Source organism: Juglans regia, chromosome 3 (genome assembly GCF_001411555.2).
Source record: "Juglans regia cultivar Chandler chromosome 3, Walnut 2.0, whole genome shotgun sequence".
In the NCBI taxonomy this organism is placed as follows: Eukaryota; Viridiplantae; Streptophyta; class Magnoliopsida; order Fagales; family Juglandaceae; genus Juglans; species Juglans regia.
Genome location: NC_049903.1, coordinates 3,572,823 through 3,594,258, shown reverse-complemented (window position 1 = coordinate 3,594,258; position 21,436 = coordinate 3,572,823). Strand labels below are relative to the sequence as shown.

At 35.4% G+C, this 21,436-nt stretch overlaps 3 protein-coding genes across 5 annotated transcripts; 2 read left to right on the top strand and 1 right to left on the bottom strand.

Annotated features, from left to right (window-relative positions):
* Positions 1–2,062: 2,062 nt before the first annotated feature.
* Positions 2,063–4,939, top strand: LOC108980539 (beta-1,2-xylosyltransferase XYXT1-like). Its single transcript, XM_018951480.2, has 3 exons — positions 2,063–2,650; positions 2,749–2,826; positions 3,449–4,939. The coding sequence occupies exons 1-3, from the start codon at positions 2,428–2,430 to the stop codon at positions 4,756–4,758; spliced, it is 1,611 nt and encodes a 536-aa protein (XP_018807025.1). The 5' UTR covers positions 2,063–2,427; the 3' UTR covers positions 4,759–4,939.
* A 525-nt stretch (positions 4,940–5,464) lies between these two features.
* Positions 5,465–13,658, bottom strand: LOC108980536 (kinesin-like protein KIN-14L). 3 transcript variants are annotated; one of them, XM_018951477.2, is made up of 20 exons: positions 13,509–13,658; positions 13,204–13,315; positions 12,760–12,917; positions 12,362–12,508; positions 11,999–12,263; positions 11,554–11,663; positions 11,382–11,453; positions 10,544–10,645; positions 10,110–10,184; positions 9,640–9,721; positions 9,034–9,129; positions 8,750–8,923; positions 8,562–8,668; positions 8,295–8,473; positions 7,998–8,162; positions 7,583–7,833; positions 7,256–7,419; positions 6,315–7,006; positions 5,904–6,085; positions 5,465–5,788 (listed from the first exon to the last, which is right to left on the bottom strand). In XM_018951477.2, the coding sequence occupies exons 2-20, from the start codon at positions 13,271–13,273 to the stop codon at positions 5,712–5,714; spliced, it is 3,168 nt and encodes a 1,055-aa protein (XP_018807022.1). In that variant the 5' UTR covers positions 13,274–13,315; positions 13,509–13,658; the 3' UTR covers positions 5,465–5,711. The 3 variants fall into 3 exon arrangements, with proteins under 3 accessions (XP_018807022.1, XP_035544365.1, XP_018807023.1); XM_035688472.1 differs by having other exon boundaries at positions 10,544–10,633; XM_018951478.2 differs by having other exon boundaries at positions 11,572–11,663.
* Positions 13,659–16,197: 2,539 nt separating this feature from the next.
* On the top strand, positions 16,198–19,457 carry LOC108989323 (agamous-like MADS-box protein AGL18). The gene is made up of 8 exons (XM_018962878.2): positions 16,198–16,603; positions 16,826–16,907; positions 17,128–17,189; positions 17,479–17,578; positions 17,959–18,000; positions 18,587–18,628; positions 18,740–18,882; positions 19,107–19,457. The coding sequence occupies exons 1-8, from the start codon at positions 16,422–16,424 to the stop codon at positions 19,198–19,200; spliced, it is 747 nt and encodes a 248-aa protein (XP_018818423.1). The 5' UTR covers positions 16,198–16,421; the 3' UTR covers positions 19,201–19,457.
* Positions 19,458–21,436: the final 1,979 nt, after the last annotated feature.

The window sequence follows — 21,436 nt, the reverse complement described above, 5'->3', positions numbered from 1 at the left end:
AATACTCAGAAGGAATTACTGATGTTAGTAAAACGAAGATTGGTCTTGAATCTTTAAAGTACAAAAGGAACAAAATTTTTTGGTGCCTACTTATCGACGGTGAATTGTGGCAAATAGAATCATGGTCATCGGCGGTGGTTTTTGGTGCTGGTCTTTGCGGAAGGTTTGTCAGGAGAGCAAGCTTGTTTCAACGACCCAACTCCTAGGTCCTTCTCACATGTGTCACGAGTTGGGTGATGTCCATCCCATAGGTGGCGCTGCCTGTGAAGCTTTTGTCTCTGCTACTCCACTTGGTGGTGATACGCTCCTCCTTGACAGCCTGTTTTCTCTCAAGGAAGACGTCCTGGTCCTTGCCTTGTACTGTGGTGGCTGCAGTAACGCTATAGGACTTGACGCAACTACCGAGTTAGTCCACCACTTGGCCCTGTGTCTACGTGGCCTAGTCGACCTCGTAGGTAAAATTGGAGGATGGCACCAAAGCGTCCATGGTCATGTGGCCGAGGGTGTAGCAACAATAACTTCGCGGTGGATCGAGTCTTGGCTACAACCATGTAAAGGGGAGGATTCTTTGGGCTCGGGTGGCGATCGAGCCGGTGGCTTGGTTGACAATGGAGTCCAAGGTGCCACTAGCGCATGGATTTTCCTAGGTGGTGTACTTGGAATTGGAAGAGGGGTTTGTGGTTGCAGGGTTAGGATTATCATCGAAATCTCAGCTAGGAACACACCGGCTCATTTTCTGGGAAGATAATGAGAGTAGAGGTTGTGGGCTATAGTAATGGATATGTTGGTGTAGGAAGAGGAAAGGGAATTTCTTACTTTTGCATTTAAATTAACCAAGTTTCGCGTGTTTGAAATAGAGAGAGATTCTAGTCCACAGATATGGAATACAAAAATTCTATGCTCATGTCTTCTTTCTTCTTCGTGAAGGATTTGATAGAGGTGGGCTGGCCTTCAGGATCTGACATGAGGAACACTAAAATAGAGAAATGGAGGAACATGCGATTGGAATTTGGATTTGCACACAAGAGAAACAGAACCTCATCTTCTTTCTTCTTTGATTTTTTTATTCATAAAATAAGTGATGACGTCAACTTCGTGCACGAAAGTGCATGTATGTGGTGATATCCAATAATAAAAATTTTGTGTGCAGTCACTTTTACTTACTTCTTACGCAATCCATTAATATGATTGACTGCATTATTTTTTTAAAAATATAAAATAACTGCTTTGGCCAATCACATCAGGATAATGCACAAAGAATATATAAAAATGACTATATGTATCAAAATTCTAGAAAGAAAACCATTTGATTGATTTGATGTTGTTATTGGGACGTGTTTGGTACTCTAGCATTCAAGAATGTTTTGAGTGTGGATGTGGACGTATGGAAGCATACGTCTGTTTCTGATTGCCTTGGAGTGGATTTAAGAATCTCCACCAAGCAAGTTTTAAGATGGGGTTAGAATTTGGAACCCATTTTGACCACATTAAGTTATTTAATAATGTGATGACGACTGCAACTTTTTAGATTTTGGGGGCTGTTCAAGGCACCTACACCGCCACCATTACGCTTCCTTGCAAATCACCCTCTCTCCCACACGCCCCCAGATAGGCGTCGACTTTCCTCTACCTAAACAACGCGCTGGCTTGCTTAATTAACTAAGTGTTAAACAGATCCGAATTTTGCATCAAAAGCGATTTGGAGGGTTGTATCGATTTTCTTTTATTTTTATTTCAACGCACACGGCATATTGATACGAATGTAATGTGTCACAAGTCAGTAACCACTCGTGTTTTGATGGGAAGTGCCTTGAATGAATAGAAACATCTTATAAACTGAACAATGGAGGAGAGAGTCTCCCATTTTCCTTTCCAGCTTTGAAACAGCGTATAAACTATATAAAAGGATTCTTACTGTATACGTTTTTATGTGACAAATGACAACATATATAGAAGATCCAAAAGTGTTTTTTAAGAGACGCGTGGGATGCCAAACACCCTGTTGGACCGTGTTACCAACTTCAAGAAGGCAAAGAGCCAGCCAGCAACGAAGGAAATCAATTCAAAGAATGCCACCTTTGATGGCGCCTCTATCCCAGAAACAACCTATCGCAAACCACACACACTAATGACAAAACACCCTCTCTTCTCATAATCTCTCTCTCTCTCTCTCTCTCTCTGAAACAGAGAAGTCCCAGAAACAACCTGCTGGGACAAAAAAAAAAATTAGCACACACCCGATTCTATATCTTTCCTCTCTCTTCTTCTACGTTTCAGTTCAAATACATCTACAGCCTGAAATCTTTATCTTCTTCAGTTCACTTCATCAACCTGTTCAAAAGGTCGATCACATACTGCAAAAGAGAAGAAAGAAAGGTAAATAGTAATATAAACCATATCAATAAAAACAAGAGCTTCACACAGGACATGGTGCGCTATCATCGTGCTCATCACCAGTGGAGAAAAGGCGATAAACATATGGAAGAAGATGAGGAGTCTCAAGCCCTTATCATGGACTGCGGAACTGCTGGTTGTTACTTCAAGAGAACCAGGCCCAAGCTTTTATCTCTCCTGTTGCTCTCTCTTCTTTCATGTAGCTTTCTATTAGCTCCTCACCTCTTTAACTCAGGATCGACTCTCTCCCTCTTCGGTAAGCTTTTCTCTCTCATGAGTTTCACTTATTCTCAAACCGCCTTGTTTCCTATGTTTTTTTCTTGAATCCTGATTTTGTGTTTTTGGTTTTGACAGATTCATTTCGAGTAGAAAAGGAAGGCCCTGTTGCTCATATGGATGCAAATACTCCCATGTGTTCATCAATCTCAAACGGTTAATACTCTTCTCTCTCTGTTTTCTTTTTTCCCTCTCTGGAAGTTGAATCCAACAGTATCAACTTACTGGAAAAGGGGTTGGCCATATGACGATAAAATCCCGTTAGCTTCCATTTGGTAGGTGAGAAAACTAATGAAAAAATTTTTCGTCGCAAGAATAAAATAATTAATCTCGAATCGTTAACAGCAGGTTTGGATTGAGAGATGAGATCATCTCACTGTTATTTATAAATTTTAACTTATAAATCTCATTACTATTCACAAATCATCTCAACTCATCTATCTCATCTCAATCCACAAAATAATTATAAGTGTTTAAGGTTGTTGATTTTACTTCTTCCTTTTTTTTTCTTTTTCTTTTTTTTTTTCTTTATAATTTAAAAAAAAACCATGTTGATGTAGTAAATTAAAGTGGAACCCCCCACCCCCACCCCGACCTCACCTTCAGCCTTCAGCCAAGTCTGATGAAATAACAGAATCATGAATTATTACTGTGGAGATTTATATTTGATTGCTACCGTTCCCTCCTACTCGTATGATTTATAGGACAGTAACGATCAAATCATTAAAAATCATATGGAGTTATATTATTTATCTATTTTTTGGGTGATTAAATGCAGGGACTATATGTTGTGATAGAAGCAGTATTCGTTCTGATATATGCATGATGAAAGGGGATATAAGAACGCAATCCGCTTCCTCTTCAGTCTTCCTTTACATCTCAGGAGAGACCAATGGTATCATTAATTCCGGCGATGAAGAGGGAGACAAGGAAATCCAACACGACAAGATCAAACCGTATACACGGAAATGGGAAAAGAGTGTCATGGACGGCATCGACGAGTTAGATCTTATTGCAAAGAAACTGCAATCTGGTAATAACCACCATTGTGATGTCATGCATGATGTTCCGGCTGTGTTCTTCTCGACGGGGGGATATACGGGTAATGTTTATCACGAATTCAATGATGGGATTCTACCATTGTTCATTACTTCACAGCATTTCAACAGGAAAGTTGTGTTTGTCATTCTTGAATACCATAGCTGGTGGATTCTTAAATATGGAGATGTGCTTTCTCAACTCTCTGATTATCCAGCAATAGATTTTAATGGGGACAAGAGAACTCATTGCTTCCCAGAAGCCATTGTTGGCCTGAGAATCCATGATGAGCTGGCCGTGGATTCATCGTTGATGGAGGGGAGTAAGAGCATTGTTGATTTTCGAAATCTTTTAGACCAAGCTTACTTGCCTCGAATTATGGGTTTGATCCAAGACGAGGAACGAGAAGCGCATGAGAAACTGGTGCACAAGCTTTCTTTGTCCCCAAGACCATCAGAAACCTCAACGAAAATGGAAAAGGGAGTGCAAGAGGATCAATCAGAGAAGCCTAAGCTACTGATTTTGTCGCGGAATGGGTCCAGAGCGATAATTAATGAGAATTTGCTGGTGAAAATGGCAGAGAAAATCGGGTTTCGAGTTGAAGTGTTGAGGCCAGACCGGACCACAGAAATGGCAAAGATTTATAGGGCACTTAATTCAAGCGATGTCATGATTGGGGTACATGGGGCAGCCATGACACATTTTCTTTTCATGAAACCTGGCTCTGTTTTTATTCAAGTTATTCCACTTGGAACTGAATGGGCAGCAGAGACATATTATGGGGAACCTGCAAGGAAGCTTGGTTTGAAGTATATTGGCTATGAAATCTTGCCTAAAGAGAGCTCACTGTATGACAAATACGATAAAGATGATCCGGTTCTTAGAGACCCAAAGAGCGTTACTCAAAAGGGATGGGAATACACGAAGACTATCTATCTTGATGGCCAAAATGTGAGACTAAACCTCGGAAGATTTAGGAAGCGTTTGGTTCGCGCTTATAACTACTACAATGCTAAAATGAACCAGCTTGTTCATCTCCAATCACAGTGACTTGCTTTTATTTTTTTGCTTTGTTTATTCTGTTATCCGTATTCACCACTGTGTTCATACATGATTTTTTGACCGCTGTAAATTAGCTAGCAGGAAATGTAAAGCTGGAAGAATCCCTTGTATAGAGATTAGTGAAATGTATGCATATCCAGCAGCAATAAAGAAGTTTCTTTCTGGGAAATATTAGGATGCCTGAATTCTGAAGCAACAGTTCTTTATTTTCTTGTACAAACTTGGATTATTTTAATAAATCTAAATGGGTTTTCTTAATTTCTGAGTCTTCATACATTTTATTGTATTTCGTTAACATGGTATTATACAAGTTGTGAACTTTGTACATGATGAGCTTCATCCTCGTTTTTGGTCTCGAGGAATTCTATGTTTCAGCCACTATTTACTTTCACATTTCACACCTATAGTTTTTTTTTTATAAGATTCAGAATGTGGAGTATGGAGTAGTAAATAGTGACTGATGAAAAGATTTTTTCTTTTTGTCTCTAGGAAAATCAATGCCAATTTCTGATAACTATTTACTTCTTCTGTTTTCCGTTGTCCTTCAGATTATGAAATTTGAAGTGGTTTATTTTAGGGACAATTACAAAATTGGGCCTCAGCTCATTCTTAGCATATATTAAAAAAAGAATTTTTTCTTTTTGTCTTGTATTTTCACGTGAAGTGAAGAATCAGTTAACAAGAAGCAGAGACCTTTCGCAGTCAAAACCGAGCTCTGTAATGTTGGAGATATTGGAATATGCATCCGCAATCAACAATCAGCAGACAGTTCACCCCATCTGATATTCTGCTCCCTTTAAACATGGACAGTATGTTAAATATTCCGATCACTCGATCAGAAACCTGAAATCTATTCCAGGTTTACGTGTGTTGTAGCTCAATTGTCAGCATGTCAGCATGCTTTGAGTCAAAGCACCACTGCAGTCATCTGCACCTGCTGTCTATAACCAACGCTTCATAGTCTTTGTTGATGGGTGGACTGGTGGAGGCGTCTTGGCATTCCTATCATCTTTTGCATCTACAAAAAAAAAAAAAAAAAAAAATGCACAGTCTCAGATCATAAACATATAAATAAATTCAATTTGTCATATGGTTTTTGGATGGTGTAGGGACGCTAGGTTTGATTTGCTTACTAGAGTCAGTTGCCTTCCCTCCAAGAGAAGATCTTCGTGACTTGTCAGATCCTGATGCTTGAATGCCGGTTAGGGATTGCCTCCTCTGAATCCTACCATTAGCTGTCATTGGTGTCTTTGCCTCGTTTATATTAGCTGCACCTTTGATTGGTGACCGTGGTTCCATCAGGTTCTGCTGGTTCCTGCAATTTTGTAGTCACTGTAAGACCATCATACTATGGGCATATCAATGCTGTAATTCCAGCATCCCATTGTTTCTTCAATTATAGCTAATGGGATGAAAAAGCCACCAATTAGATATGAAATGGCCTATATATATATATATTTATATATATTCTGACAGCCAAAGCTCCTCCCTATCATTAAAAAAAAAAAAAAAACATTGAAAATTTATAGAAAAAATAGTCTCACCTCTTCTCAGAGCCATTTATCAGCTTTCCAATCGTCCTCAGTGATCTCCTTATTTGAGACCCTTTACCATTCGTGCTACTAATCAAGTTGGGGGTCTGGGACTCTTTAGAAAGACTGAGCTCACCTTGTATCACAACAACCTGAGCCTCATTTCTGGTGAGTATTGTTGGTTCAGGTGTCTTTGGTAGCTGAAGAGTAGGAATTTGTGTTCTACCATCTGTTTTTAGGAATCGCTTCTGATAGTTAGTACTAGTAGGACTTTGGCGGGGAGCCTTAGCATGAAATACATCCATTGCCATGGAACCTCCATTGCTAAAATGCCCGTAAAGCTTTGTGACCGCATCTGCATCTTGAATGTGCCTGTACTTCTGTGCCGACACTGCCTCAGATGATAGAGGCTTTGTTCCATCATCTGACACTTTTATCTGCAAATTTTCCTTCTTAACATATGGACCTTCCAAACTCAACCTTCTTGAACGAGTTGGCTCAGAAGGGGTTCCCTTCCTATCTTCAATATTCATTTGTTTCTCAGTTTTTGTGCTACAATTCTCAATGCTCAGTCTTCGAGGACGTGGAGGAGTTCTCTCAGCCACTGCTCTTGGTTTCTCACAGGGAGATTTCAGCTCCTTTGTTTTGTTTAACTGCATACTCTGAGCTTCCTTGTTTGCCAATGCCTTCTTTAGGCTCTCAATCTGCAAGATATATATTAACAAAATACGCCTGTTATAGTAATTAACTTGACCTGTGGCAGTTTGCGATTAACCATGGCAGGTGTTAGTGCTGGATAACTAATACGGCTCTGTTAAAGCCCCAGATCTGCTAGATATATAGAAGACTAACAGAAAAAATCCAGATAATTTTGCAATGAATGACAGAGCAATATTTGGTCCAAAATGACGAACGGAAGTAGAAGCAAATCCTTTTGTAATGAATATGTCTACCTGTTCCTTAAGTTGCATAACGTCTCTGCTCTCCCTGTTCAGACGAGCAGCTCCGAGTTCAACAGTTGAGACCCTCTGAGCAAACTTTAGAGTGCTGACTGTTTCACCAAAAGAATCTTCTTCCGGACTCCCATGAGCAAACATTAATGTTTTAGCATGTCCACCTAAAATACAAATTTATTATATGTGTCTAATTACAAAGAGTTTACTCTTTTTGGGAACAACAATCCTATGAAGTGGCTTGCCCTGGTTGGAGACTACTAGGAAGGCAGAGTACATTATGAAGAAAGAGACAAGCCAGTGAGTTGGAAAGATGAAACACAGTACCTAAGGAGTCTTGCAAGAGCAGTGTGAGTTTGCTGTTTCGGTAAGGGATGTGAGAGTTTTTCTGAGCCAAGGCCATAATAACATCTCCTAGACAAGAAAGAGACTTGTTAATATACTGTGCCTCCTTGAGCCTGTCTCCTGTAACTTCAGATTTGTCCACTCGTTCACTTCCTGCAAGGTCTACCAAATGCAGGCAACTACGAAGAATGTTTCCGGATATATCTTCTCCATGCACATGTACTGTGAGAACACTGCAGGTAAATGCTAAACCATCAAATCATTACCGAACTCAACCTCTTATTCAGTTATCAAACTTAACAAACTTAATATGTCAATGTCCAACTTGGTTGTGAAAACATCAATCTTTTTTCTAATAATTACCAAGTTCAAAAAGATAACAGCTCTCCAAACTGACCTGTGAGAACGACTACTTCGGTTGTTAATTGCAGTAGAACTGACAGCTCGATTCACCTCACCAAATTTCATTAGGTTCAGAACTTCAGTGGTGGACTTAACAGTCCGCATAGTAGCATCGGGAAGACAAAAGCCATTATCGCTAGTACAGCTCCGAATTTCTAACTTGTGCTTAGTTAAGAAAACACATTTAAGTTCACGTGCATAATCAAAACCCAATACAGTATGAATTTTCCAGTTCTTTTAGTACTCTAATCATTAGTAATCAGTAAAGTAAAAGGCCAATAGGGAAGGATATTTGGTAGTTGATGAATCTTCTGCAAGAAGGTCGCGTACTTGTTCATTATATATTTCAACCATCTGGACATGAATGTCATAATTTATCACGTCTTTTCTTTTATTAGACAACTGGAAGAGATAGTTCAGAGCAAGATAATTGATCCCTCTGTCTTTCATCGACCCACCTGGAGGGCCACTCTGTCATCACATAAAAGCATCAGATGGAAGAATGCAAAATAGAAGATTAATTATACCGAGGCAAAACCTGCCATCCTATATATCTTACCATGGTATGTGTTTTTCCAGATCCAGTTTGGCCATAAGCAAAAATGCATACATTGTAACCATCCATTACAGACCGAATTAATGGTTGTGTGTCCTTAAAAACTTCATCTGAAAATAAAAGGGAATTTATGTAAAGCAATTTCAATAATGTAAAAACTAAAATTAGTAGAACCTCATAAGATACACAACCTTGGGTAGCTGTGGGACCAAAGACCCTGTTAAACTGAAAAACTTTCTTTCCCTCTTTTTGGGGCCTTAATGGGTCTAAGATCACAAGCGTGCCATCCTCTCCAATAAAATCTATCATGTTTTTGGTTTCTGGACTAAAGGAGGGCCTAATCCTGCAGTATACTCGAATATTCCCTGAGGATAGTATTAATCAGGGATAAATCATTAGTAAGATCTTACTGCTGAAACTTAAATTAAAATTGGGCACATACATTCAATTATTATGTCTCAAAAAGTAGATTTACCTTTCAAATCCTGAACCATGTTGTATAAATTTCTGTTCTCCTTCACAACTCTATAATATCCACTAGCAGCAGAAGACATTTCCTGTACCTGATATTCTGAACCCAAACAAAAGACAACCATATTTTATTCTTCACGAAACTTATAGACTCAGTGAGGACATGGTTTTCTAAGTTCATTATCAAGCCAATATATGGGTTTAGGACATCAATCCATTTCAAAAGCTCCATATGCTGTAAAAAGTGACAATCTTGGCAAGATTCCAAATTACTGGTTTCAATTACTAAAACAAGATTAATGGTTAAAAATATAACAAAAAACAAAATATACACAAATATGCGTTATCAAGACAAATTACTGAAGAATCTTGCTTTGCAGACCTCATAGATGATCAAATTTGTACTTTTCCTGGTCAGTAAGGATGCAAAAGACTTGTCTAAAAAAAACTTAAATTGAGGGAAGCATCAAAATATGATACATGGTTTGTCTTTACATATAAGCTGATGGACTTTTTTTATATGTACATATAAGCTGATAAACGTAGGAACTAATTTACTGATAAGTTCCATGGTATTAGTTCAACAACTCTAGTTCCTCTAGCAGCATACCCAGGTCTTTCAAATCCCTCTGCAACTGGGACTGCAAGTATTCAAACTCCTTTTTTGTTGATGACCAAAGGGCCTTGAGATCCTGCAAAATGAACAACGTTCCAAGTCTATGAATTATATATGCACAAAACTCCTCCATTGCTTGTCTAAACTACATTTTAAGACTACCCTCAGGTTTAAATAAGATAAACTTTGATGTTAAAAAGAGAATCCATCTTAATTTCAACTCTATGCATTCATGCTTGTATCATTAAAAAAAATAAAAAAAAACTCAAAGACAACCACAATTTTTTAGTGTTAGAGATAAATTAGCTAAAATTTCCTGTAAGTTCTATAGCTGTCATATATTAGTAGGTATTTGATTATGTTTCCATATAAGCCATTTAAACAGTGTAAATGGAAACCTTTTGACTATGAGAAGAATTTTGCTTGAAAAAGTCAACATGGTTAAGATTAGAAGAAAAACTTACCAAAAGCTCCTTTTCTTGCATTTTAAATAGATGCCTGTGGTTGCAGTTACCTTTTCTCAAGTGAGAGCTGGGTCCCTATAAGAGAGATGTACAAAAGACAAATAACAATCTGCCATAAAAAATATAGAGTGCAGCATCTAGCTGATTAACTAAATCATGTCAATCACCAAAGCAGAGGTTCTAGTTTATTGGATTTACATAAAACACTTGTTAGATCCCAAGATTGAAATAATTAGTACAGCTTCAGGTGAAGAAAGTGTCATCTTGCGTTTCTTTGAGACTCCAAGCAAGGATTTAGATGTAAAACAATTATAGGGCAGATTTGAAAAAGGAAATAGAAATCCATTTTAAAATCAAGGTTTTGAAATTTAATAATTTCAAAAGTGCATTCATACCATAAAACCACATTATTAAGAATACTATGAATAAGATACCTTGAAGTTTTCAAGTGCAGATATATCCTCCAAAGGCTTAAATGTTGATTGGGGAGGTGAGCTACTTTTTTCTTTGAATAAATCTTTTATCTTCATTTGCATCTGATTTTGGACAAAGAAAATATAATACTATTACGTTCATAACAGCTCATGTAAGAAAAAGCATTGCCACAAAATAAATAAATAAATAAAGAGAGTTTCAAAATGACAATTAATCCCAAACTTCTCACATTAATATGACACCAAGTTTATTAAGCTATGAAATCAAGTTCCGTGGTAGGCTTATCAAAATAAAAAGAGAAACAGATCATTCAAGCAGTAAGACAATAGATGAATGGATACACCCCAATAAAAACCCATCAGAGTCATAGAGTCCCCTTATTGGTAGCAGCCAAATTCTCATCGCTCACTCACTTGTCTAGCTTATATCTTAAGGAGGGTGGCTAACCACCCAGGCTGCTCAAACCTAATGCAGCGGAAATAAGATAACTTTCTATAAGCTCAGAAAGAAGACCCAACCCTGTAATCTACCAGAACATCTTTTTTATAAGTAATATAAAATTAATCCACCAGACATGCCAATCATCATATGTAAACTATGAATGCACCAAAGAAAGAAAGAAAAAAAGAAATTTTAGGAGTTTGATATGAGTATATGGGCACATCAATCCAAGGTGGAACTATATTCATCAAACCCAAGGTTTTTCCCAATAGATTTTCATTAAATGCCAGTATTAAAGGACTCAACAAATTAAAGTCCTCACACACGGAGAAGATATAGAACAAATTTGACAAGCAAAAGAGAGTGACTTTTCTTCAAGAGTCAAATTGAACTGACCTCGGGGATCTTGTTCTGAACCTTTCCTTCCAAACAACTTGAGACAATTCTGCCTAATAGCTTTACTGGATCCTGTAGCACACATAAAGGATAAGAAGGAAAAAGAAAATCATCATCAAACCTAGCTCTATAATCCAATATTTCAAGGGAGAATAAAAATAAAGTCTTCTACCAGTGCCCTTATTGTTACCAGGTTTCTGTCCCGGAAGGAAGCAATGAAGTTGTCATCAATGTTTTCCTTTGAGTCAACCATGCAGTCAGCAAGTAACTTTACAATAGCCCCTGCATCGTATTGAGTAAAATGAATATTATTGACTTCTCCAAGCAAAAGGAAAGACAAATAAGTAAGAAATGGATGCAACATAAAACTATAAATTTTTTTAAAGCAGATTTATCATATATATTATTAACTGACTTAGCTGCTACACATTCAAGTGACTCATTAATGTAATGATATTTAAACTGTTAATTTCACATTGTATATGTACCTTATAAAAAAAGGATCAAAGTCAAATAAGTGCCTAATGGTCAGAATATTTGGGTACATGGATTCAACAAGTATGCGTAGATGTGACATATATATAGACAAGAGCATGATCAAGAGAAGCCAATTCAACCTTCAAGTTTCTGATTGACACCCTCAACGGGTGGCTGTTTCTCACATGCTGCAGACATATCTAACCGCCTGGAGGAGTCTGATGAAATTGCTGTTAAGGCATGACCAAAGTTGCCCGTGTGCATTCTGCTGGCAGAATGCTTGACCAAAGGAGATTTACTTCTGTAAGACCCATTCCCGCTGCCCATCTGTTTCCATTCATGATATGATTTAAGCGCCAATATGCAATCAACAACCTTGGACACAGATCCGGCCTCCAATGCATCCTTAAAGCAAAGCATATCCAACAATGACTTAGTCATGGGTACAAATTTAGATCCATATATATCTGCACTCATAAGATACAACGCTGTAGATGTCTTACCCTTTCAAGATCAGATGCTTCAAAAGCAGGCAGCTTCAGCTCTTCCACAGCCACCAAAAAGTTCCGCACATTCTCAAAGTACTGATAGGCAGGCAATGACTGAGATTCCCAGGTGACTGATTGTAAATGTGATTGATTCTCCACGACCTTGGATGATTTTAACAATCAAAGTGAACTTTTAAGAAACAGAACCCCATGCCTAATTTGGATGGGAGGACACAAAAGAAAAAGGCATTCTCCCGTCTGAGCCTAGCTTAGTAAAGGCAGGGATGTCTACTTGTTAAAAACAAAATCAATATCTAGCAGAACAGTCAGTGGTTCATTTTCTCTCTCTTTCCTAGGGCCGCAATCAAGCAGTTGATAAATTGTTACTATAGCCCACTATAGGAATGCAATACCTTGGGCACTGATCCTGGGTTAATCTTGTTGATGGCATTGCATAGGACCAGACCATTTCTTAAGCAAGAAATGAATGCCCTCTCTGAAGGCTGCTTTGATATGCCGAGCGGGCCGACCAAGCTCTGCAGCCAACTGACAGCTTGGTATCGCCTCCAAGCTGGAAACATTAGTGCAAAAAAATGGGCTATCAACAGGGATTATTGAAACAAGGATAAAAGCCTCGTTTGAATTCCAAGAAATTTAGGAAAAGAAAAATACACTGAGATTGGGACCCAGGAAAACAAAATATCCGCTTATCGGAAGAGGTTTGTTCCACGTTTCTTGGAAACCAGAAAGAACTTGAAAAGAAATAAAAATTTGATAACTTTCTATAATTTTCTTTCCATTTACTTACCAACAAAATAGAAATACATAAACTACTGAATAAAAAGAGAAAGACTGACCTGCTTCTTCAGCTTTTCTTGAAGCCAAGTTGAGGTCATGCAACTCGTGAGTTCTTGAACTATCCTCCATGGAAAACCCAACCACTCTTTGCTTCTTGAAATTGCAAAGCACCTAGCATATAATCAGAAACCCATCAAAACCCACGCAGTGTTCACTCTTCTCTTTCTTCTTCAAGAAAGTACATCTTCCAAGAGAAATGGTCGTACCCACGAATCAAATTTCACACTGAATAACAAAGACAAATACGCGCACACACACAAATACATACATACAAATGGTACAGAGAGACAGAGAGAGTAGCAACCTGTTCTTTCCTATTCTGCTTTCTCGGAGTTGAAATGGAACAGAGGAGAGTGATTCTGGCCTGAGGGCGATCTTTTTTACCTTTTCCTCGGGTCAAGGTTGGGATCCGAATCTGGAGACTGGGGCTACGAAATCGTAACGTTACTCTTTATTTTTTGAATTCAAATGGGTGGGGACGCATGTGCTTTGCTGCATTGGGAGGCAGTTAATAACTTAATGGAGACGATCTCAACCGTCCATTCTAACGACTGGGTAGTGGACATCAACAGACGATATTTATCTTATAATTTTGGTTTGGGCTCGTGGGTGGGCCTTTGGGCTTGGGTTTCGGTGCGCTACAAATTCCTATTGCTATATAGGAAGCGACCCAGTCGGCTTGAGTCAATCGCTCTCAAATTCCATTGACCATCACGCGTGATGCGGTTGCGCGTGGGAGTGAATATAGGCGTACATTCCGCCGTTGTGATGCGAAGCACAGCTGTATCCTGCAGGGTTTTCGTCGAAACACTCGGGGATTGTTTGCACGTAGACACATAAAACGCTTCCGTGTATCGTGTTTTGGAATCTTTGGTTGGTATGATGATAACAGGTTTAGTTTTTTTTTAATTTTTAATTCAAATTTTAAACTTTATATTATGTGTCTACTTATTTTATTATAAATATCAAAATCCAGATCATAGAATTATAAAAACCTTAAAAGTGTTTTTTAACCTTCTAAAGCTTTTTTAAAGAAAAAATGGCATGTTTGGTAATTTTATTAAAAGTACTTTAAGCACCTAAAAAAATTGAAAGTCCACTTTTTTTAAAAAAAAGAAATTAAAACTTTTATTGAAAAATTTATAAAGATAATGCTACATATTTTTTAAAACTATCGTCATTAACTTTAAAAATGTTTTTAGGTGCATGCTTACAATAAACAAGTTTTTAATAGTATACCTTTTTAATTAATTTAGTTTTTAATAGTATTACTTTTTAATTAAGTTATGTATGAATTAACTCTATTATAAAAAGTTATATTTCTTATCACAATTCTAAACAGATATTTATACAGTTACATAATGGTAAGTTTTGTGGCCCTAATTTATTTTCATATATGAGATGAGATAAGTTAAAATTAAAATTAAAAATTAAATAAAATATTATTAGAATATATATTTTTTAAATATTATTTCTATTTTAAGATTTAAAACATTTGAATTATTTATTTTATTTTGTGTGAGAATTTATGAATATTGTAATAATTATATTAGATGAAATGAAATAAATTGAAAAAAATTATGAAAACAAATGAGGTCGGAGTTAGAATTGAGTCAAAGACTTTTAAGAAATTCTTATTAATATCCTCTTCAACATGGTTAGCTTCCATTTTTGTGTGTATAATCTCTAATCTTACATTTCAAAGTTGGGCCCTTCTTAATCGAAATTTAGATTTGGTAATTGTGATATATAGGCAATTTAAATTATAAGAAAATATAAATCGCACTCTACTGTGCATAACATCTGCTACACACTAAGTGTATTGGGTGAAAAAAAAAAAAGTCACAACACTGGTGTGCTGCGGATATGGGCTGATGCCCAGAATAGCTCTTAAATTATATGTCGGCAATGATGCATACAACAAGAGACTTGTGTACTAATTCTACTCCTGTTGAAGTAAAGGGAGCGGCGACTGCAATAAGATATAGCAGGGAGAGGAAGATGGCGTTCCAGAAAATTGTGGTCGAAGGTGATACCATTATTTACTTGTATCTCTATTGCATAATTACATAATCATAAGAGATCTGAATTATATGAGATAAAATGAGATGAGATGAACCGTGAAAACAAACGAAGTATACTACATTGAAATATAAACAATCCTACCATGAACGTACTTCATCTTCTTCATACTTGATCTGAGTTTCATGAATTGAATGTTATTTTCAAGAAAAATAAAATATATATATTGATATATAATTTATTTATATTTTATAATATCTACTTTATATGAAAAAATTCAAACATTTTTAATATTTGAAAAAAACAAGCTGTCTTTTAATTTGACCAATTTATTCATGTTTTCTTTTTCAGGAATTAAAAACGGTTCAAAAACAGCAAGTTTTCCTAATTTGTTACAACCAAAAAAATCCTTCTCATTGTTGACTTGAATTACAGGCAAATTATTGCCAAAAATATGCTAAGGTTGCGTTTTGGAAAGAAAGATTTTCTGTTTATGCATTCAAGAATAGTATTTAAAAGGAATCTTCTATCTAGAGTGCAAGCCAAGTTTGGATTTCATGCAAGCTGTTGTTACGTACCACGGCATGCGGCAATGGATTATATAAAGAATAAATAAATAAAAAAAGATATTTTAAGATGTATAAATATATATAAAAAAAAGTTTTTATTTTTTTTAAATAATAAATCTTATTTTTTTAAAAATAAAAATATGTAAAATTTGCAAACCCTAAAACTATATTTAGTATTACAAAAAAAAAAAAAAAAAAAAATTATAAGAAGAAAAGAAATCACTCCAATCCACGTAATATTTGACCATCTCTTCTCAAAAGACACCCGATTCGATTGGACTTTCAATTCAATGTTACTTCCAATTAAACACTCCCAAAACAAAACGTTTCAAAAATGACAAGAACACATTGCCCAAGTAAATAAGAAAAATGCCATTTTTGGTTAATTGCCCCATATAGTATTGTATCTGTCACCTTTCTATTTAATTTGTATCCTAATTCTGGTCTCACTTTCCTTTAATTTATTAGCCCCTGATGAGAATCCCAAGCAACGCAGTTTACATATAGCGATTTGTGTTTTCTTGCTCGTCCTTTTTCTCTTCTCTGGTATTTTTAGTGCTGTTTGGAGAAGAGGAAGGAAAAATATCAAAACGGCGGCAACAAAGAAAGAAAGAAGGAAAATAATAATGGGTAGAGGGAAAATTGAGATCAGGAAGATAGAGAATCTGAACAGCCGACAGGTTACGTTTTCGAAACGTCGAACTGGGTTGCTCAAGAAAGCCAAGGAACTCTCGGTTCTTTGTGACGCAGAGGTTGCAGTCATTATTTTCTCTAGCACAGGAAAGCTCTATGAATTTTCCAGCAACAGGTACGTCCTTTTTTTTCCAAATATATATATATATATATGCATTTCCTTGGATTTTCTTTTTCTTTTTATCAATGATATTTCAACGGGAATTGTAAAATCTTTTCAACTCCGAGTCCATGAACTTATATTGTAGTGAAATTATATTATTGCTGACTATCATATGTGCATATATTATATCATTCAGTGAACTTATATTTATTGATTTTTTTCTCATTTATGAAGCATGGAACACATTCTTTCAAGATACAGCAGGAGTCTGGAAGTAGATTATCCAGAACATCCTTCGCGTGAGCATGCGGCAGAGGTTTGTTGTAATTATTAATTACTTTTTGTTAAGTTTTATTATACAAATAGCTCATGGTCATGACAGACATGACTCATGGTCATGATCTGCATGGATATGGTTTCTATTTTTTTTTAATTACATTTATTATTTCGAATTTGTATTGCATATTTGAACTTTCTCTTTTTTTTTCGATAGAAGTTTCTGATTTATATTTGAATTTGTTCTGTTGAATAAACAGCAGGTACAAGATGATATGAATACACTGAAGGATGAATTAGGGAAGCTGCGGTTGGGATATATGTAAGTTATTTTTATTATTATTTATCTATTTCATTGCGCAATTATCTAAGATGTGGGATTGTTCCAGTGCTAGGCTAGAAACCTCAGAATATATCATTTGCATAGAATGAGGGAACCCAAGAAAAGAAATGAAAAAAGAAGCTCATTCAATTGGTGATGTTAATTTCCTGGAAAATCTCAACTTTTGTTGGTATCCAAACACTTTCCCAGAGCAAGTAACCTCTGAAATTTGTTTTTCCTTTAGTTCCTACTTATATGTATATATATATATATATATCTGATCTTATAGGCGGATGTTGGGAAAGGAGCTGGATGGCTTAAACTTCAATGAGCTCCAGAACTTAGAGGACCAGTTGAGTGAAGGGGTATTATCGGTGAAGGACAAGAAGGTGCTAAATTTTAGACTTTACATCTCTATACTTCTTTTTTTTTTTTTGTCTAAATTGAATGTGCTTATTGAGAAATCAGCCTTTCATATTATAGAATTCAGTTTTAATTTTGTACCCTTAACAGCAATTCCACAGGTTTATTACATAATGAAACGATCATGTGGATAATATAATACGCATTTAGATGCGATTTTCTTTCAATATTTTTCAAATGGGTATATAGAAGGACTGATTCCTTTTATAGATGCACCTATTTAAGTCCTAATCAGTCCTTCATTTTGTTAAATGGCGGCCAAACTCTCAATTTAAAGCTGTGTTTATATGTGGTTTCTTTCAAAACTCTCAAACTGCAAGGAACTTTATTGCCTTTATTGTTGCAGGAGGAAGTACTTCTAGAGCAACTTAAGAAGTCCAGATTACAGGTAAACTAAAAGTATTTTTTATGATTCTCTTGAGTAATAAACTGCCACACTTTTCCAACCAAAAGTTTTGCTTAACTGAGGAAGAAAAGAAAGATGATCCAACCAGCAAAACAAGGCTAAAAAAGAGAGTTCTTTTTAATGTTTAAGTATCATGAAAGTCTAATCTGTTGTACCATTCTTTTTGGGTTGGAGACTTGATTTCAAGAATTCAGTTGTGAATAAATGTAGCACATGATTAAACTAATTCTCTTATATCCCTTGTAGTGATGGTTCATATTTCGGCACGACAGAATTCACTTGAAAGGAAATTTGGAACTTTGGATGGCAATAACTTGACCGCAATTTGAAACTTGGAAAATAAAATTAACGCTATCAGACTTTTTTTTTTTTTTTCTTTTGGCAATTTGGTGTCTCATTCACTCCAGAATTTAGAAATGCAAAGACATTTTCTGTTGAAGCAAAATTTCATTATCTTGGAAACAGAGGCTAATGAAAATATCAAAGTGGGAATCAATAACATGCTCTTTGAGATTACAGTTCGCTTTCTATTGGAATTAACTTGGATTTGGTTTTATGTTACCCTCAGGAGCAAAAGGCCATGCAGGAGAATGAGGCCCTGCGCAAACAGGTGAGAATTAAACGCATACATACACATCAGAACCATTTCTTCTGCATAAAATTGTGTGAACAACATAAATCTGCTGCACTGATATTGTTCATTGCCCCTAAATATGAACAGCTTGAGGAAAAACGAAGAAGCGTCCCCAAGTCAGTTTTCCTTGAATTCGAGCCTATGGAGAGGAGGTTTTCCCAAGCAGGTTCAAAAGTTGTTTCTACCTCATCTGAGGAAAATGAGCATTCAGACACTTGTTTGCATTTGGGGTACGTCACAAGTTTGCATGAGTACTTCAGTATCTCCAAGTATTCTCTTCTATATATATATATGCTAGCTAGTAGCCTATGTTCGAAAGCTTCCAACTACCCTATTAATATTAATAGTTCAATTAAACCATGGACAGTTGAATCAAAATTCAATTTATGACTCATATTTGATGGACACTGCATCCGATTTTTTCTAACAAAAATAATATTTGCCTCGATCGTAGGTTGTCAGCAGATGCTACTCGTCGCAAGAGAAAAGCACAAAAGATCGAACACATGATATGCAATGACTCAGGGAGTCAAGTGGCCTCGGAGTGACATTTTTCATTACAAGAAATCGTGTTTTGCAGTTAGAGAACTTCCATACTTTACATGTATTAGCTGCTACAAGCAGTACTTAGTCTTTCTTCTTCTTAATTTGGCATCTAGACATTATAGAAGTATTGAGATAAAATTCAGGATTTTTTTTTTTGGTTTCTGTAAATGATAAGTATTCCAAGACATGGAAGTAAGCTTTTCTGTTCATTTACGCACAAGGCTGATCTTAATGCAAATGGATGTGATTTTGAACTCTAGAAGAAGAAGAACTGCCTTAAATTCTGTGATCTCCAAAGCAACTTCAAGATTATAGGTTTTGAATTAGCACTCGTTTGGATAATAAAAGGAGATGAGACGAGATGATTTCAGTATCCAAACGATAGCTTAAACTACACACATCAAATGTGGGTCCTGAATATATATATATATATATATATATATATATATATATATATATTTACACACGGTCAATCATTATTTTCCATCCTTTCTTTGCTTTTGACATTAAAAAATAATCTCAACCGTACGTTGTTCGATCATAATTAACGGGACTCTGTCTCTGCTTTATTTTTTTAAAATCCTGGCCTCTATCCTTCCTAGTTTAAACAATGGGGATGCTGATGCAAATCAATTAAATATGATCTATATATACTTCACATATTGAAAGGCAACGTTCATGGCTGCTGGGTAGTGGGTGGTGCTTATATAGTTTGCCCACGTGGCAAACTCTGGATCCCTTTGATCAGCCCTCAAAAGCAATTGTTAGGCCACCAATATGATTGGTCAAGGCATGCATAAAACATATGCCTAGCTAGCTAGCTAGTAATTGGGAACCGCCCAAAAGAAAGAGTTACTAATTTTAATAACATTATTAATTAATGATAATATTAGTTTTGTAAAAATCATACAGAATAATTAATAAGCATATATTTAAAAAAAATATTGTTTGGATCTCCAAATGGATTGGGACAAAATTAAGTGACGTATAACGCAACATAAGGTTGCATTGACCTTCATATATATCATGCTCCTCCTTCGTCACCTCACCTTGCCTAGCTCCATCCGTATTCATGCATCCACCTGCGGGCTACCATAAGGACCGTAATAATATAGATTAAAAATTATATTTACAGTGATAAAATACAATGCACATCTTATTATTTTATGATGTGATATTAAATGATTAGAGACTATTATTATATTTTATTTATAAATCTATAATTTAATGTCACATCATGAGATGGTGTGCGGATGATAAGAAAATAAATGATGAATATATTTTTTTTTTTTAAAAATAAATAAGTAAACATGAGATTTATATAAAAAAAATAATTTTTAAATAGTAAATTCTACTCATTTTTAAAATAAATATGCAACTTTTATAGAACTCATGACTATATCAAGTACTATTATTTTTATTTATAAAGTTTGTGTTATTAATAAACACCCTCAGATGGAAATTGAATTAATTAAAGGCAATAATTTACGTGATTCGAAGCAGTTAGTGTCACGATAATTTCATCAATTTCTTTGCTCTGAAATAGATAAATCCGGGAAAATTGTCCATTCCCTCCGTTTAAATTGACTATAAATTAAGAGTAATGATATATAGATAATATATTATATAATAATATTATAAAATAATATTATTTTTATAAAATAATATTATTTTTATAAGATATTTTATAAAATATTCTTAATTTAAAATATAATTATATAAAATATTGTAAAAAATATTATGTATAAATTATTTTTCATAAATTAAATAGATTGAGCAAATATTATATATTTCAGTAGTAGGTACCATGACGGTGATCACTGATGACACTCAAGTAAACAAAATACTCGAGTAAAGGTTTGTTTCTGAAACCATGTGTGTGATCTGGTTCTTCCCATTTGCGATATAATCTCTCAGATAATCCTTTCACTACTGACTTGGAGCCGCCGCAAAGGGTATCCATCTCATCATGATATTGCCAAACATCATCCATCGATTGAGTCTTATGCCACTTTTCAGTGAGTTGTGATGAGAAATTTTAAATAAATAAATAATTATTTATTAATATTATTATTTTATAATTTTAAAAAATTAAATTATTTATTATATTTTATGTAAAAATTTTAAAAAATATAATAATAAAATAAAATAAATTAAGATAAATTCTCAATCCGAACTAGACTTAATAAAAATTTGTACATGCTCAATGGATCTCACAACAGTTATTTCGTGTAAAAT